At 37.2% G+C, this 19,962-nt stretch overlaps 1 protein-coding gene across 1 annotated transcript in view; it reads right to left on the bottom strand.

The window, feature by feature from the left end:
* Positions 1-19,962, bottom strand: part of KCNH8 (potassium voltage-gated channel subfamily H member 8) — a 484,148-nt gene that overhangs the window by 280,399 nt on the left and 183,787 nt on the right. Inside the window, 1 exon segment of the mRNA XM_053715735.1 lies at positions 7,805-8,045. Coding sequence (XP_053571710.1) covers positions 7,805-8,045 — 241 coding nt within the window.

Below are 19,962 nucleotides of genomic sequence, written 5' to 3'. Positions count from 1 at the left end.
AGCAAATCCTGGCATGAATGTGGATTTGGCAGGATTTAGCCTCAACAGTTTATGGAGGTGTTTCTGGGCAATGACGTATTGGGGAACATTGTCGCCCAAACTAATTTATATGCTCCTCAGTTCCATGCTGCAAAGCCTGACTCATATTTGGCAAAGCAGCAATGGGCCCCTATCAATGTACCAGAATTTAAAAACTTCTGGGCATTGACTATGCTGATGGGCATAATAAAGAAACCCTCCATCCACTCCTACTGGAGCAGTAACCCCATCTGCTATACCCCATTTTTTCCCAGTGTATGTCGAGGAAGAGGTATGAAATGATTCTACATTTCATGCACTTCAGCGACAACAGCCTGTGCCCTCCTAGGGAGCATCCCCAGTTTGGCAGGCTGTATAAATCCGCCCCCTGATTACCTACTTTGCTGCCAAGTTTGCAGAGGCTTATACACCTGCAAGGAATATATGTGTGGATGAATACCTGATGAAGTATAAGGGAAGGCTGGGATTCAAGCAGTATATTCCTTCCAAGTGCTTCAGATATGGAGTAAAATTGTATAAGCTCTGTGAGAGCTAGACTGGGTATATTCATGCCTTCCGGGTGTATGAGGGAAAGGATAGTCACCTTGACCCTCCAGGTTGCCCAGAACATATGGGAATCACTGGCAAGATTGTCTGGGACCTGATATTAGCCCTAATGAATAAAGGGTAAAACTTGTATTTAGATAATTTTTATACAAGTGTCCTGTTGTTCAAGCTACTGTATTGCTTTGATACAGTAGCTTGTGTTACAATTAAAAAGAACCACACAGGTTTGGAAGGACAATTTACACGCACCTGGCTACAAAGGGGGGAGACCTCAGCTCCCCCAAGAGGAGCTGTTGGCACTTAAGTACAGGGACAAGAAGGATGTGTACCTTCTTACCACCATCCACAATGAGAGGACTGTGGAGGTCTCTGTACATGGCAGAGCTGAGAGCATAAGGAAGCCAGTGTGCATTAAGGCTTAAAAAACGGCATATGGGTGGGGTTGATCTGGCAGATCAGCTGCTGCAGCCCTACCTAATTATGTGGAGGACAACGGCTTGGTACAAAAAGGTTGCAATTTACTTAAAGGGACACTGAACCCAATTTTTTTCTTTCATAATTCAGATAGAGCATGCAATTTTAAGCAACTTTCTAATTTACTCCTATTATCAATTTTTCTTTGTTCTCTTGCTATGTTTATTTAAAAAAGAAGGCATCTAAGCTGTTTGTTTAGTTCAGGACCCTGGAAAGCAGCACTTATTCATTGGTGGATGAATTTATCCACCAATCAGCAAGAACAACCCAGGTTGTTCACCAAAAATGGGCCGGCATCTAAACTTACATTCTTGCATTTAAAATAAAGATACCAAGAGAATGAATAAAATTTGATAATAGGAGTAAATTAGATAGTTGCTTAAAATTGCATGCTCTATCTGAATCACAAAGGAAAGAAATTGGGTTCAGTGTCCCTTTAATGCAGATTGCAACCCACAAAAAGCAAACCCCGGAATGAAACTGATTTTTTTACAGTTTCAGCTCCAGATCATTTTGGGAATTTTGTACCAAGATGCACCTGTTCCCTGGGCGGTGATGGGAGAGAGCAGAGTTGGGGCTACTCATTTTATTTTCAAAATCCCCCCTACTGCGGCGAAGCAGAATCCTCAGAAGAAATGCAGAGTCTGTACCAAAAGGGGGCAGAGAAGGGACACCACCTTTTACTGCCCTGATTGCCCTGGACAGCCTGGACTCTGCATTGGGGACTGCTTCAAGCGGTATCACACACTGGCAATTTTTTTTATTTTTTTTACATTTTTTTGGGGGGGGGGGGGGGGTTTGGTTACCTTTACTGTTACTGAGTTTGTTAGTTTTTGTTTTTTACTTTTACTGTGCCAGATTTTTACATTTAACTGTTCTATTTTTATAAGTTCTAAAACTGGTGCTGTATTTTACCAAAACCCCTGTTAAACCTATGCATGGTGGGAATGGGTATACTCAGGGGTCTTGCAGAAAACAACCTGGAGTGGGTTTTTTTGCAATAACTTAGCAAAGCTCTCCTGAATCGTAGTCAAAAAGCAATGTGTGTGTAAAAATGAAAATTGAAAAATTACCACCGTACACTTTCTCCATTTTTTTTTAATCTAAAACGGTTGCATCAAAGCACTTCATATACAATACCTTGAGGTGTAAACATTTCAAATATATACACTTTCATGGCAATAAATAAAACTGGAGTATGCAATAGGCCCCAAACTAAAGATAGGCCTATGAGAAGAAATACTCTCACTTTCAACTCAAATTACAAGTCATACAATTGTAACTGAAGCTTCCCAAAATCCTGGCAAACCTATGCATGGGGGGCATGGGTGTACTCAGGAGGTCTTGCAGAAAACAAACTGGAGTGTTTTCTTGCAATAACTTACAACAGGCTCTCCTAAATCATAGTAAAAAAACAATGTGTGTGTAAAAATGAAAATTGAAAAATTACCACCATACACTTTCTCCACTTTTTGTTGGCTAAAACGGTTGCATTAAAGGCATCAAAGCACTCAATATACAATAACTTGGGGTGTCAACTTTCCAAATATATACACTTTCATGGCAAGCAAATAAATTGGGGTGTGTAAAAAGGCCCTCAAAAAGACAATAGTTAAAGAAGATATGTTAAATGTGAAATAAAATCACAAACACATGTTAGACGTTTGGCATTGCACCCCCTCAAACAAGCCAACACACCTATGCATAGGTGGTATCACTGTACTCAGGAGATGTTGGTGAACACATATTGGGGTCTTCTTTGGCAGTAACACATAACAGGAGCTAAGAATCCATGCCTAAAGTACATTGTGTGGGAAAAATAACAAAAAAAATACTGCCCAATAGTTTGACAAAGACTGGTAGTTGAATTAGTACATGGAAAGTGTTAAAATACCAGCATTTCAAATACCCTAGGGTGTCTACTTTTCAAAAATATATGGTTTGATGGGGTAAATTATATTGGCTGGCTTCAGAAATGTCCCAAATAGGACATGGGTGCATGATGACAGATGTGAAAATTCCAAGTTGGAAAACTGGAATGTGCCCCCTTAAAATAAAGCCTTTTTAGCCCCGTGAGGACCCAACAAACCTATTCATGGGTGGTATCACTGTACTCAGAAGATGTTGTTGAACACATATTGAGGTGTTTTTTGTCATTAACACATAACAGGAACTGAGAAACCATGCCTAAAGTACTTGTGTGAAAAATAAAACACAAAAATTACTACCCAAAAGTTTGACAATGAATGGTGGTTGAATTCGTGCACGGAAAGTGTTAAAATACCAGCATTTCAAATACCTTACGGTGTCTACTTTTAAAAAATATATGGTTTAATGGTGGTAAATTACATTGGCCGGCTTCAGAAATGTCCCAAATTGGACATGGGTGCATCAAGACAGATGTAAAACCCGACAAACCTATTCATGGGTGGTATCACTGTACCCAGAAGATGTTGTTGAACACATATTGAGGTGTTTTTTGGCAGTAACACATAACAGGAACTGAGAATCCATGCCTAAATTACAATATGTGTGAAAAATAACAAAAAAATTACTACCCAAAAGTTTGACAAAGACTGGCGGTTGAATTAGTACATGGAAAGTGTTCAAATACCCTAAGGTGTCTACTTTTCAAAAATATATGGCTTGATAGGGGTAAATTACATTGGCTGGCTTCAGAAATGTGCCAAATAGGGCATGGATGCATGATGACAGATGTGAAAATTCCAAGTTGGAAAACTGGAATGCGCCCCCTAAAAATAAGGCCTTTTAGCCCCAAGAGAACCCAACACACCTATACATGGGTGGTATCACTGTACTCAGGAGATGTTGCTGAAGACATATTGGGGTGCTATTTGGCACTAACCCTTAACGTTCTCAGTAAATGTATTCTTAAATTGCTATTTTGTCAAAAAATCACCAGTTTTTTTTTTAACTTTAGCATAGATTGGTGGTAAAATGGTTGCATTAAAAGAGTCAAAATACCCCAAGATTAATACCTTAGGTTGTCTTTTTAAAAAAATATATATACATGTGAAGGGTTATTCAGGGATTCCTGACAGATAGCAGTGTTAGAATGTAAGTCTTGCTAATTTTGAAAATAATGGTTTGGAAATAGCAAAGTGCTACTTTTACTTATTGCCCTATAACTTACAAAAAAAAGCAAAGAACATGTAAACATTAAGTATTTCTAAACTCAGGACAAAATTCAGAAACTATTTGGCATGGGTGTTTTTTTGTGGTTGTAGATGTGTAACAGATTTTGGGGGTCAAAGTTAGAAAAAGTGTTTTTTTCCATTTTTTTTATCATATTTTATAATTTTTTTATAGTAAATTATAAGAAATGATGAACATAATGGTATCTTTAGAAATTACATTTAATGGCGAGAAAAACGGTATATAATATGTGTGGGTACAGTAAATAAGAGGAAAACTATAGCTAAACACAAACACAGCAGAAATGTAATAATAGCCCTGGTCCCAGACGGTCAACTAATGGAAAAGTGCTCTGGTCACGAAGGGGTTAAAGGGAGAGGAAAACACAAAAATTGAATTAATGATCCAGATAGAACATACAATTTTAAACAACTTTCAAGTGTACTTTTATTATCAAATATGCTTCATTCTCTTGTTATTATTTGCTGAAGAAACAGCATTGCACTACTGGCAGCTAGTTGAACGAATCTAGTTAGCCAATCACAAGAGACAAAGTATGCAGGAACCAATCGCTAGCTAGCTCCCACTAGTGTAGTATATGTGCATATTCATTTTCAACAATGGATACAAAGATAACAAAGCACACTTGAAAATAGAAGTGATTTTAAAAGTGTCTTAAAATGACATGCCCTATCTGATTCTTGCAAGTTTAATTTTGACTTTACTTTCCCTTTAAATAAAATGTAGTATAATAATTGTAATGGCAGTAATAAAGCAATGAGAATAATTAGCTAGGCAGAGTGCTACTATAAGAAATATTCTTTAAACACATGGCAAGAAGAACTAGAGATTTTTACAGGAAATAGAAAAAACTGCCATATTAGATATTCTCTAAAGAAAGGAATATAATTCTGGAAATTACTAAGAGGTGGGAAAATGTAAATGTAATGCTCAAACAAGACAAACTATGACAACCTAAAATAAATAATTTTTATTATGTGCAAAAAATAGTATAGCCTTCATTTAGTTTTTTCGACTAAATTTAATGCTAATTTAAATCTTTTAAATTGTAAAATTGCAGAAATATACATTAACACTTATTATGCCAAAGGGGTCCCAAACAACATAATCTGATCCATTTACTTATGTTTTCCTATTTATTTCGGGGGTTTTTTTAATCTCAGCTCTGTCTGTAGCAGGATAACGTTAACTGGTAGATAAATATTAATTAATTTGTCCAGACCATTTAAATCACCTGCTTAAAATTAGAGCCTAGTTAGACTAGTTAAATGACCAATCTTCAATGCACTACATTCAGTGGATACAACATTGTTAAATGATTGTCAAGGGGGGTGCAATAAACACTTTTTTTTACCATGGGAAGTCTCAGCTAGGTTTATTAATTAGGAGACTATTGAAAAAATGTGTACAAGGCAATTACTACATATTTTTAATATTCATAGGGATTTTATTTATATCACTTTTGCTGGGTATTTCCATATAACTATCAAGAAAAAGCAACAATTACAAATTATATTGACTGTTACCATTGGTTGTTAAGAATCATATTTCACAATCTGAAAATACTAATTACATCCCAAGAACAGTAGCTAAATCAGTGTGGTGAGGTAACAAAATAACAGCTACACATTGCTGCCACATTGTATTGATTCGACGTGTTCCAAATCGGATTAATCTGATGAGTTTAAACTAAGGTCTGCTGAGAAAATATCTTTTTAAATTCAAGTTAAAACGTATTATTTTATGTAAATGTTTTTGTATTGTTACTAAACTATTGATGCTCTATTATCAAGTAGTATGTCTTTGTGATATTTCAAATGTCGTAAACCCTTTGCTACTGGGAATTTCCAAGGAAAACTTGCACAAAATACTAAAGAATTTTTAGCATTTAATTTAAACAAAAATAGAGCCTTTTTTGACATAGCAAAACTAAGGGCCAGATTAATGAGTGGAGCACAATATTGCACTTACGCAGCTCAATATTTGTGCTCCACCAAGTAATACCATTGCACGTAAATGTGCGCTGGGATTAAAAGTACCTCACGTTCGCATTGCCGCAAGCCAAGCGCTCCATAGTGCACTTCCATAGGCTCCAATGGGAGCCTCATTTTCATGCGGGCAGCAATGGCAAAAAACCTAGTGCAGCACAGGGGGCAATTTGAACAGCGTTGGGCAGCAATAAATAAATATAAATGTATAGGCTTACATACATATTATATATATATATATATATATATATATATATATATATATATATGTATGTGTTTATATGTGTATATACACATAGTAACACATAAATATATATGTGTATAAGCATATACATATATATTTATAGAGAAAACACAGTCCCCTATTAATCTCCATGTAAAGGCACTTTAGGTGCCATTTTTTTCTAACATCCCCTCACTTTAACCACTTATAACTGCTTTGTGCAGTTGTTTTTTGTTGTTGTTTTTTTTTTTAAAAAAAAGATGTTCTATTTCTATTTTATTTTAATGTATGGTCCTCTTTATTTTGGGGGCAATTGGGGTATCTTTTTATTTTTAGCCAGAGGTCTGACCTCTGGTTAATTGCGCTTAGTGCAATATGAAACCACAATCTCGTGGAAGCATTAATCAGCCACTTGAAATAGCTGGTTATTTAATGTGTGCCAGTAAACAGGCAAATTTGACCATTTACAGATACACGTTAAGATAATGCTTCAATCATAATCTGGCCCTATATATTTTTTTGATTAGACAACCCAAGGTATTCATCTAGGGCCATTTTGGTATATTTCATGTCACCATTTTGCAAAAAATGGGATCATATAAAATAAATCCTTACCTTTTTCACAAACTTTGGGTTTCTCATTGAAATTATTTATATATCTCTTGTGCAATCATGACAAAATCAATTGTAAAAGTTTTTCTGGAATCCCCTTTGTTCAGAAATAGCTAAATAGATATGCATGGCATTGCCATTGTTATTTGATAATTAGTTGGCTGCTAATTGCTGCTGCCCAGCACACTTCTGAAATTACCGTCATTGAGTGGGTTAATTAGTTAGATGGTATGGGAAATAGTACAGTAATGTTGGTATTACCATCCTGACACCTCCTATCTCCCTGATCCCTCCTAAATAGCTCTCCACGCCCCAAACACTCATTCCCATCATCTTACAGACCGTGTCACATAGATCTATGTCCATTTGGCCCAATGGGGTAAAGGAATATGTAAGTCATAATAAACGTCCATGATTCAGACCTTTAAAAAAATATATAATAGAACCAGAGTACATTTTTATTTTTTAATTTTATGCTCTAAATTTTAATTCCATGCCCCCTTAAGCTAGTCTTCTTTGCACTTGTTAAATTATCATAAAGATGAAGGTTATGCCTTGCGTCTAAGACTTTATCAAAATCTTATATAAGTATTAGGTTCAGTGTTCAAGAGCAGCTGAAAGATTTTGAGTAGTTAAGACCTAGCATGTCTTTAGCCCCAGTGGAGAAAACTTTGGGAGCGAGGAAATATATATGCCACACACAATAGTAGGTCATTTAGACAATCCAAATTGCACTACATCTTACCTATAATAAAAAGAATTTCAACAGAAATATCACTGACGGTTGTGCTTCTGGTTGAGGATAAATCATCATTGTCCACGAAGGAAACATTGTAAGGTACAGTGACAGCAACATAAAACGTTGCTAATAATATAAGCCAGTCCCAGGCTGCTTTAAAAGCGCTAAAGTGTAGAATGATGAGTTTTGACTTTTTTGCATCTGAAACTTTATATTCAGGAAATGCTGGTTTATCTACAAAAACATTCTGCATGAAATAGAGAAAAAAAAGAATATAAGCAAATACAATACATTGAATATTCTATATATATATAATTCACTATGAAAACTTACACAATTGTAATTAAGATTTATATCATTAAATTAAAACATATGGCTAATAGAAAATGGCAAGCAATACATTAAAATTATCAGCAAATAATGACCAAACTGATTATCTACAAAATGTTTGTATAATATTAAATATTGAAAAACACCATTGTGATAACAATTTCTTTAAAATGTAGAAATCCATTACAAATGTAAATTATATATTATTCACAGCATGCTAACACACACTCCCAGATATACACAGACACAAATTTGTAGATCCACATTTATTTTTTTAATGGATATAAATTGTAAATTAACTGCATTACTTCCAGCCCATTTTACATCCACTTGTTTTTACACAAATGTTTGCATTTTTGTATATAAAATAGTTTTACTTATCCCAGCCACTGGCTGGGCTACATCTCCTGCATATTTATTTTCCTTTTTTTTTTACTTCTTTTTTTTGATGATACAGCTAAAAAGAGATTAAGGGCCCAATGATCTAAAGTTCTATGGGCATTTAAGATTTTCTATGAAATCTAGACAGTGCCATGAAACCCCTGTCATAATTCTCTAAAGGCAGTTTTTTACCTTGAGAACAATGTATCTCACAAAGGGGCATTCCCTGCTTTTAAGTATTTAAAAGTAATGCATATATTACATCACACTTACTTTCCAAACTATTCTGTCAGGTGTCCAGCATCTTGTGCCAATGAAGTCTATAGCAAACCAGCACTGCATTTGGCTCTTTTCTTGGCACCTTTTCTATGTGTTCTCTTTCTTCCTTCCTCTGCAGCAAACTGGCTCTTTCCCTTGCACCAGCAAATACGTTTTTAGCTGCCAGAACACCTTTATAAAAGAGGGAAAATGGCAGAGAAGAGCCTTTCTACTGTGAGACTGAAAGAAGAGAACTATGTGCAATACTGGATCATTTTGGACTACATTGGATCAAGATTCTGGACATCAGACAGAAAACTTTGGATTGTAAATAGAATTTTTTTTAAGGGATTTTTTTTAGGGGCCCTATGTTTTTTTCTAGGAGGGCTTTTTTTTTAGTGGAACTGTAGTTTTTTTTTAAGTTTTTTTTAAAGGAGCCTTTTCTTTCTAAAGGTGCCCTGTGTTCAATAATAATTTTTCAAATGTAGTACCTTTTTACATTTTTGAAACGTTCATTGGTAACTAGGAGGTCTTAGATTAAGGGATCTTGGAGGGTTAGCAATTAGGAGTTACCTAATGAAGGTGGTTGTGGGGGTTTAGGGGTTAATAATGTTGTGGGTTTCAGAATGAGGATGTCTCAGTTTATGGGTTAATAGTGTATGGGGTGTTTATACAATGTGATTGTGGCAGTTAGGGGGTTAAATAATTTTGTGATTTAAGCAGCGTAGTGATTTTTATACTAGGGTTAGTGCTGCTGGGGACTGTTACTATTCAGAGTAACAATTTACACCAGATTTTCAAATGTGAAGTTGTTTATTGTGTGCATATAAATGCTTACTGGTAATATCAAGGTAAATGTGGCCATTAGCACTTCTCATTATGTATTGGATGTGTTTATTTTAGAGTTCTAATAAAACAAGTACAAATTTCACTGAATCAAATTGTTTCCCTACATTACTTGTTATTTTCATCACTACATACTTATGAGGTATGCCCTGTCCTGCTAATAAGTTATTTGTGCAACTGTTTCTCTCTTTCTGCTGCTTGCTTCTACTTCTTTTACTTTCCTATCATCATATATGTCCCTCTTTCCTATTAAAGCCCTTTTCTCCAGTTAGTCTTTGGCCTAGAGTTGATAAAATCCATTTGTGAAACTAATATCTTGTGTAAAAAAACAACTGGAAAATTGAGCAATTCAAAGAGATTTGTACCCAACGGGTGTTATATACTTTAGTTTCAAGTGACCCTCCATAATAATCTTGCATAGGCACAAAATAAAACATGAAAATTAAAATAAATAAAATAAAATAAGACAACCTAGTCCGCTTTAAAATAGGGAGACAACTACAAAACAAGCAAGTTCTTTATGAATTCTTTATGCTTGTGTTAGAGTCTTATTTTATGTCATGATTATATGCATCCCTTCCTCCCTGGTACTAATATATCTGCAACCTTTTCTGCTCTTTACCCAGCTTGTGTTGAGGATATAGGCCTATATTACAAGTAGAGCAGTATTTTGCATTAGATTTCTAGCATAAATTGCACTCGTGTGAAACTGGTACGGGTAGTATAATGTGAGCATCTGTGCACTTGTATTACAAGTTAAAAGTACATTTTACCAATCAAGTGTTATTATCGCTCGTTTACAAAACTCATTTTTACAGTGTGAGAAAGTTTTCAAAACACACATGTAGAAAAAAAAATGTATAATACATGTAATTTACATGTGTACTTTGATCCCATAATGCCCCAGCTCAAATAGATTAAATAAGAAACAAATACCATTGATTTCACAACCTCTTAATATATATGCAACCACATCACAACATAAAATACTAAACTTTAAAAACAAATTGCCTTAATGAGTCTAGAAAATTGTATATCAAAGGGACAGTGTACTTTGATCTTTTCCCCCTTTTATTTGTTCCCAGTGATCAATTGTACTTGCTGGAGTGTATTAAATTATTTTAATTTATTTTATCATTTGAGCTAACTGCCTTGCCTGTTGTATCCCCACCTAGACTGCAAATTTCAATACTTCAGTACTGGTTACAGAAAAGTTTAGAGGAAATCAAGCCCCCCAGTGAGCGTGTGGGACAGAGAGATATTAAAGTGTTACTTTTTCTTTTACTGTCGTCTCTAAGGGATTGATAATGAAATGCTTTACGGCATGGAGAGGAATCTCACAAAATCTTTATTTTTGTTTTTTAGCATTATAATACAATGTAGGTGTCTCTCCTTCACATCCAAAATCCTGCATAGTGAGATAAACAGCTCTAGTCTCAATATAACATTTGTCTTTCTAAAATACATTGAAGGACCCAACGATACCGATGAGAAGTCTTAGCTCATCATGCCAGAGTGGAGAGCATTAGATCAATGGACCTTAAGTACTGGACTCACTGTGTACACAGAGAAAAGATAAGGAGGATTCTGAGTAAATATAGAGATAAGCTGTCCCTGCTGGCTCAGCCCATTTTATTAGGTTGTGATTTCAATTAGCAGATACAGCTTTATATACAAAATATACCTAGATGTGCAAATTATCATATATTTTAAACTCAGCATCTGATATATCAAGTTGATGTAAACCCAAGAGGAAACTAATTTTACAGTACACCGTCCCTTTTAGTACATCTAAAAATGGTTTTAATGTGTTTTGTCTCTATATTAAAGCAATGCACTTTGTAAAAGGTCTTGAAATAGTGTGAAAATTAAACCTAAGATGCTTGTGGTTTCTTATGTCCTGTATGGGCAGTCACAATGACTTTACCAGAGCTTTTAACTTTGGTTAATATTTCACGCAAGAGAAGCTGTGGTATTTGTTTGCACTCCTTACTTGTAATATGAGTTCTATTGGTAAAATGATTGTGACTCGGCAATCGCATTTGCACTTATCACGGTACTGATTGCTTTCTACCTGTAATCTAGGCCATTATCTGTAAATTCCATCATATTGATCAGTATAGCTTCAATTCCGAGGAAGAGAGGGATTTTTTTTTTTTTTGTGTATAGTTAGTCCAATAAAATCACTGCTTAATGCAATACTTATTTTGACATCTTTAACACTGGACTAACACTGCCTCTCCAATGAACAATTCTGTCACTTTGTTATACACGTTTCTGAAATTCACTGCTGCGTCTACATAGTAAATAGACAATGTGAGCCTAGTGCCACCGGTAAAGAGCTAACCATGCCTTTGTTATAAGCCCATTACTTTGATACGGTAATTGAACATAGAAATATGTATCAATGATAGCTTAAGAATTTACTGGAAATGGGAAGGATCAAAGAAGTGTACACAACATGAATGAAAAGCGCAAGCTGAGCCTACATACATAACCTTTTTATTACAAGGAATATATAAAATATGAGCTTTAAAATGTGAAAAGTTGCAGTGCACTCAGATGACCTTAATATTACAAGGAGTATATAAAATATAAGCTTTGGCAGCATGATTAAAACAAATATGAACCTGCAAAATTACAGGACATATAGGGATATTTTTCTGTAATAATACAATGTGTTAGAACATTGCATTACTGAACAATTAGTTAAGCCTCTGGTTAAACATATAGTTACATTTGTGTTACATGACACTCTCCAAAGAGGACACAGGGGTTATTGGTGCCCATGTGACATTGCTGCTCTGGATTGGCTTATTGGCCATGTCTACTTAGAAGTGATAATGTATTATTTCTTACTCAGAGCAAATACAAGTACAGTATATGTGTCAGCCCTTTGCATATGTTTTATACATAGTTACACATTTGCATTAATTTAATAATAAAATAACAACACATTTTACCATTTTACTTTTAAAGTAGAATGTTCTTTTAATCTCATTCCTCGATACCTTCTTATGAGGAAGTTTAATAGCCTATGCAAGATTAAGGAATGATGAATATCTGATATAAAAACTTCTTCATTTTGTTGTTACATTGTTATTTTCTTGTAACTTAAACTTAGTCATACAATATATGACTATTTGATTGTATTAGTTTAATATATTCACTAATTTTTTAGTATGGCTAAAACAGATGTTTTCTCTTTTTTAGTAGATCTCATTAGCACATCAAATTACTTACACCTAAATTACGAGTTTTGCGTTAGGATTGAAAAAGCAGCGTTATGCCCATAACGCTTTATTTTCCCTAATGCTGAGTCTTGTCGGTATAGGTGTACCACACAACTTTTAACCTGTCACACAACGTCAGTACCACACTTTTAAAAAAGTCATTTTTCAATGGGACTCCCATAGCGCCGGTATTACAAGTTTGCCTGCGGTACACTATATAACCACAAGATCCGTAACACCATCTAAAGTCAGTAGTTATGAGTTTTTTTTTGTGTTTAAATAATTTTTATTAGAATAGGGTTCACTAGGTTACAACAAATCAAAATGTAAATTCTTGACATCGTAAATATGTAAGCAATAATACAATAATATCAGAATAAGCATTGTCAAACAACAGTAAACCAGTGGCCCAGCTTTTTTGTGAGTGGCGAGGGGGGGGGAGGTAGGATATATGAGGGATAAACAAAGAGGGAAGTATAAAGACTGTTAGGAGAGGAAGGGGGAGAAAGGGGAGACATTCTGAATTCAATGTGTTGAGCTGGTACTGCACATCTTAGTGATTTTCTCAAGGTGGTTTATGGGGATCGGAATGTGCACTCAAGGGAGCAAGAGTCTGGGGTAGGGGAGGGGAGAGAATCAGGTCATACACTGACAAGTTTGTACATGTAGAATTAATAGCTTAAAGTGATGGTTTTATGTTCTTAACTAACAGCCAATAGTTTGCGTGTATGCTTTTAAATGTTTAATTATTAGTACTTGGTTTTTAAACCCAGTAAACGATTCAGAGTGGTTTTCTATTGGTTCCTATACTGCTCTAAGGGGTACTATGAGGCCTTTGCTCCCAGATAAATTGTACATTAGTTATCATCTCTTGTTTACCTAGGTAGCAGTAGTGCATTTTTTCTAGGAGTATCACATGATTAACCTCAGCTATCCATTGGGCTATTGTGGGAATTTCTGTTGATTTCCAAAACCTAGGAATTAGTCTCTTGGCACATGTCAGCATTATTAAGAAGAGCTTTTTTCTATAGGCGCAAGGGAGTTTTGGAGTATGGTTAAGGAGAATGATGTGAGGGTTTAGTGTGATTTCTATGTTTAGTGTTTCGTTCATCAGTTTAGCCACTTGTTGCCAAAATATGGTTAGACTCGAGCAGGACCACCAGATATGTGTCATGGTGCCCGTCTCACCACATCTTCTCCAACAGCTAGAAGAGGCCGTCGGGTAAATAACCCGCAGGCGGTGTGGGGTCAGATACCAGCGGGCCATGATTTTGTAATTTAGTTCTGATAACAAGAGGGAGGTTGAAGAGGCGTGTATGTTACGGAAACAACGTTGCAAATCTTCATCGTCTAGGTCATATGGTATCTCCTCAGACCACCTAACTAGGTAGGAAGGGCGTGTCACAGGAAATTTATTCCTAAGGATTTTATATGCTATGGACAGGTGTGCTCTCATGATGACAGGATTGGTACATAGTTGCTCAAATGCGGTTAGTGGTCTAAGGATATCTTTCTTGTGTGGGTTGTTGTGTATAGCATGTCTAATTTGCAGGTATGCATACCAGCTATGAAAGGGGGGCCCTAGTTCTTCTGCTAGTACAGTTCTGTCTTTTATGCCCATTGGGCCTACAAAAATGTATAGAGGAAGGTTCTGCAAGTGTCTTACTGGATTAGTGTGAGTAAATCTACTGTGTTGTAGAAACAAATGATTGTGGAGTAGTGGGGTAAGTGGAGAAATTACGGTCGATATACCTTTGGTATGCAATATGATATGGTCCCACACTTCGAGTGTAGCTCTAATGTAGTCATTACGCTGCGCCAAATGTGGTCTAGTGGCTTTAGGGAGCCAGGGTAAATCTCTCATGTGTCTGGTCTGTGTTAAGTGCCCCTCTATCTGTACCCATAATTTTGCTGGAAGTGCGTGATTCCAAGAGATGATCCTTGCTAAATGTGCTGCTCTGTAGTAGTTGGTGATATTAGGAACATTGAGACCCCCGTCCTCTTTGCTAAGGTATAATGTGTTCTGTGTCACTCTTGGGCGTTTGTACGACCAGATAAATGAATTAATTAGCTTTTGTTGTGTCTTGAGGTATGAGTTTGGGAGAGCCAGTGGAAGTGTTTGGAAGATATATAGGTATTTAGGAATGATCATCATTTTTACTGTGTTAATTCTTCCAAACCAGGACAAATGTCCCTGTGAATGCCACTTTTCCAGTAAGTTCTTGGTGCGCGATTGGAGTGCGAGGAAATTGTCTGTAAAAAGCTTGTCAGTATCATATGATATAGCTAGTCCTAAGTATTGAAGTTTATCAGTTATGCTAAACCTTCCTATGTGCGCTAAATTTTCAACTTCTTGTGATGTTAAGTTGATCGGCATAAGGCCAGATTTATCCATATTAATACAAAAGTTAGAGATTTGTTTATAGTTCTCCAATGTATCGAGAAGTGCTGGAAGTGTGGTCGACGGTGATTTTAAAGTGAAAATCACATCATCCGCGAACAAGAGGCATTTCTGGTCTATATCGCCTAGTTTTATGCCTTGGATATGTGGGTTATTTCTCACTTGTATTGCTAAAATCTCTACTGTTAATGCAAATAGCAAGGGTGAAAGTGGGCACCCCTGCCTTGTGCCATTCGATATAGGGAACGATTGGGAGGTGACGTCATTAATCTTAACTCTAGCGCTTGGGTTATGATATAGGGCCTGTATTCTATTAATGAACGTTTCGGAAAAGCCAAACTTCGACAGGGCGGCCCACATGAATTGCCAGTCCACCCTGTCGAAAGCCTTCTCCGCGTCAGTGGACAGTAGGAACATCGGGGTATGGTTGTCACGGGCGAATTGTAACGTATGGAGCAGTCTTATAGAGTTATCTTTGGCCTCCCGTCCTCTAATGAAGCCCACCTGGTCCGGATGAACTATTTTAGGCAATATTGTATTTATGCGGTTCGCTAGGATTTTGGCATATATCTTCATATCTATATTAATGAGTGATATTGGTCTATAGTTGCCTACAATATCTGTAGCTTTATTTGGTTTCGGGATCACAGTTATTAATGCCTCTAATAAAGTGCTAGGGAAAACTGTACCTTGGTCTATGTCTGAGAATAGTGAACAGAGATGAGGGCTTACTTGCTCTTGGAGGAGTTGGTATAGTTTTGCGGTGATGCCATCCGGACCAGGGGACTTCCCCCCAGGTAGTGATTTGATTACCAGGATAACTTCTTTTAATGTAATAGGGGAATCTAGTATTTGCCTGTCGTCATCTGTAAGGGCGGGCGTAGGAATGTTCGCTAAGAAGGAGTTCAGCTTGTGTTGTACATCTAGCGCTGAGTCTTTTGTTATATTGTATAGGTTTGTGTAGTAGGAAATAAACTGGTTTGTGATCTCCTCAATTTTAGAAGTGTGTTTATCCGATTCTACTTTAAGAGATTTGATAAAAGTGGAGTATTTCTGCTTTTTAAGTGACCTGGCTAGCATTCGGCCTGCCTTATTGCTGTCCGCAAAAAATCTAGATTTGGTTGTGAGGGCTCTCATATGTGCTCTTTGTGTTAGAAATTTGTTTAGGTTTTCTCTTGCTTCATTTAAGTCAGCTAGCTTAGCGGTGGACTTTGGATCAGCTTTATGCAAAGTTTCTTGCACGGTCAATGCAGAGGTTAGCGCGGAAAATTGAGTCGTATATAATTTCTTCTGCTTGGCATTGTGTTTTATTAGGATGCCACGTATGTAGCATTTGTATGCCTCCCAGTTGTTCGCGGACGACGTGTCCTCTGGTTTGTTCAGGGAGAAGAACTCCTCTGATGTCGCTCTGAGCTCATCTACAATCTCCTGGCTAGTAAGCAAGGAGTCATTAAGTCTCCAATTTAATGTGTTGCGAGTCCTACCTGTCCATTGGAATGTTGTGATAACCATACTATGGTCGGACCAAGTTGTGTGGGTTATTTTGGAGTGTATCATGTTCGAAAGGAGAGCTTGACTACTCAGGATGTAATCTAGTCGAGAATATGAGTGTTGGGGGTGGGAAAAAAAGGTATAGTCCCTCTTGGTTGGGTGTGCTATTCTCCAGGTATCAAAGAGGTTTATGGATTGTAGGGCCGTATAGTTGTTCCTTAGGGTGTTTTTACGTAAGTATGATCTTCCTGTTGAGGTGTCTAATGCAGGTTGCATGGGGAAGTTGAAGTCTCCTCCAAGTATAATCGGGCCCTTAGCATTGTCTATAAGAATGTTAATTACTGATTTATAAAAGTGAATGGTAGGTTTGTTTGGGGCGTATATGTTGGCAAAAGTTACCGGGGTTCCGTAGCAAAGTCCTACCAGGACAAGTATCCTGCCTTCCTTATCTACGTACCGCTGCAAGAGTTCAAAGGGAGTGTTGCGTCTAAATGAGATGCACACTCCATTTTTTCTATTTGGGCCTGAGTTACAATAGTGTTGGTCAAAGTATCTCTTGGATAAGGTGGGTTCTTTGTGTCTAGTGAAATGGGTTTCTTGGGTCATTACTATGTCTATTTTCCTCTTGTAAAAGTCATGGAAAGCTATGGAGCGTTTCTCAGCCGAGAGGAACCCCTTAACATTTTGAGTTGCAATTTGGAGTGTGCCCACTCTGTTGTTAAGCATTTGGGCCATATCGTGGTAAGAACAATGTACTATGATACTAAAAAGGAGTTAATCTAGTCTGGTCAGTGTATTGGCTTGAGTTAGAGCAATAAAGGTGTGCTGTATAAGAGTGTGGGTAATGGTAAAAGGGGTATAGGGGGAAAGACAGCTGTGGGAGAGTTCGGGATTGAAATACAAAAGAAATGAGGGGAGTCTAGGGGGTGGAAATGCTGGGGTAGAACCTGCAGTTCAGAGTCCGCAATCTGAGCTCCAAAGTGCAGGGATTAACAATTAAGGTCTGCGGTTGTAAGTTCTAAGTTGGGGGCTTTTTTACAGACCGGGTGTCTAGATGTTTTTATTAAAGTTCGGTAATGCGGCTATTGCTTAGTGGGGAGTGTTTAGCTTAACGTGAAGCTAGCTAGTGCAGTATTTTAATCATAGCCCTTTGACGCTTTTTGGGTACTGTAGGGGAGTGGGACGCCATAGTGACGTATCTTGCTCCGTAGGGCAAAGAGAACAATTTTAAGATGTTTGGTTATATATAATTAGTGCATAGAGGATTATAATAACAGATATAACAGTTAGGTGATTATAGCAAACAAAGGCAACAACAATACAACAGAGTGAGATAACAACGTCTCCTTAGTGAAAACTTTTGTTTTTTTCCCCTTTTTTTGTTTTTTTAAAAAAACTAGAATTCTTTAAGTAGAAAAACATGTAATAATTCAACATAAGAGAACCAACATTCAATTCAGACCCCATTATTAAATAATACATTTATACCATGTGAGGGATCTAAATGTTAAGGCAGATTAGTTGGGTCTAAGATCATTTTAAGAACTACTTAACTGTGGTGGATATCTATATGAGCTAGGCTAGTAGGCTAATAGGTCGCCCTTCCAGCAGCTGTATATATACTCGGCCTAGGGACTCTATATATACATAAAAGTCTCTTATTGGGCAGTTCAGCCTTTCATGTCATAAGAGCAGCATGGCTAGAAGCACAAATGGGTAATCAAAAGTACTTATCCAATTGAGTCTGTGTCCATTATGTCAGCCTCCGTCTGTAGTAGTTGTCTTCTTTTGTTCTGTTTATTTAGCGGGTCAGGGTTTGGGCGCCTTTGTGATTTAGGGCTGCCCTGAATTTTCTGATTTTCTTTTTGTGATTGGGAGTCTGCTGTAGGGGGCTGTGGAATGTTCATCATGTTGCAGAATCTGTTTATTTCTGATATAGAGGTACATTCTATCTTCTTGCCATTCTTCATTGATATTACTGACGTGGGGAAACCCCATCTGTAAGGGATACGCAGTGATCTTAAATGGGATGTAAGAATTTGAAAGTCCCTTCGTTTTTGTAATGTTCTCACTGATAGGTCTTGGTAAACCTGGATTTTGTGGCCCTGGAAACTTATAGCTTGTCGTTTTCTAGTTACGTTGTAGAGCTCTTCTTTTTGTCTGTAGTTCTGAAAATGCACTACAATGTCTCTAGGCGGGGAGTCATCTGGGGGTTTCGGACGAAGAGCACGGTGTGCTCGATCAAGTGGGATAATGGAATCTTCTGAGGTCTCCTCTCCTAATATTTCTGCAAACAGGGCCTGTAGATAATCTTGGAGTTCGTTGTTTAGTACTGACTCTGGGACCCCTCTAAAGCGCAAATTACCTCTTCTTGAACGATTTTCCAAATCGTCAATTTTGTCTTCTAATTCATTTATGTGTTGGGAATGATGTGTTTGATGTGCTGCAATTTTTGCTATTTTTTGCGCCATCACATATTCGTGCTCCTCTAATGAGTCGACTCTGTGGCCAAGATCATTTATTTCCTTCTTCAAGTCAGCGCATTCGTCTCTGATGCACGACTTTACTTGCTCGATCAGGGCCACTATAGCCTTGTAAGTAATAGGGGGGTCATTTTCTAGCTCTTGCTCTGTAGGTGGTAAGCAGACAGGGGCAACCAAGGTGTCAATGTGGTCGCTAGTGGTGGGAGTTTGTGGTGCGTTCACTGCTGTTTTTTGTACTGTCTGATTCATTTGTTTAAAGAACTCATGTACCGCTCCCTGAGTGACCTGTGAAGGTTTAAGAGCCTTATCCTGCCTGGTGTTTTTCCTTTGCGACATGTTGTCTTGCTGTTGGTTGTGAAAAGTCCTCTCTAAGCGGCCAGAGACCTCTATACCCCCCGGGGAATTTACCCTCACAGGGTGATCACGGAGAAGGAGAGCTGGGTATGACCCGTCACCACAACGTGTGACGGTAAAAGGAGTAGGGGTACAGGGTATAGATAGATACGTGGCCAACTCTAATAAGGCCTAGAAGGCTGCAAGAATCTGTTTTAGAACCATTCTATAAGTTAGGCAGAGATTTTGTGAGAAGAGGTGTTTCTTGCTTATTGCGTGACTGAAAGTAAGCAGATTCCAGACACTGTAGTGTTTCAAGATGATTCGGTCGGTGTCGGTATTAAGTATATCTCCTTATGTAGTTTTAGTAGTGTGTTAACATAGTCCCAGTGTATCTATTGCGCCATT

The sequence above is a fragment of the Bombina bombina genome, chromosome 5, assembly GCF_027579735.1.
Source record: "Bombina bombina isolate aBomBom1 chromosome 5, aBomBom1.pri, whole genome shotgun sequence".
NCBI lineage: Eukaryota > Metazoa > Chordata > Amphibia > Anura > Bombinatoridae > Bombina > Bombina bombina.
Note: the sequence above shows the minus strand (reverse complement) of the source record. Positions and strands in the feature narration are given on the sequence as shown.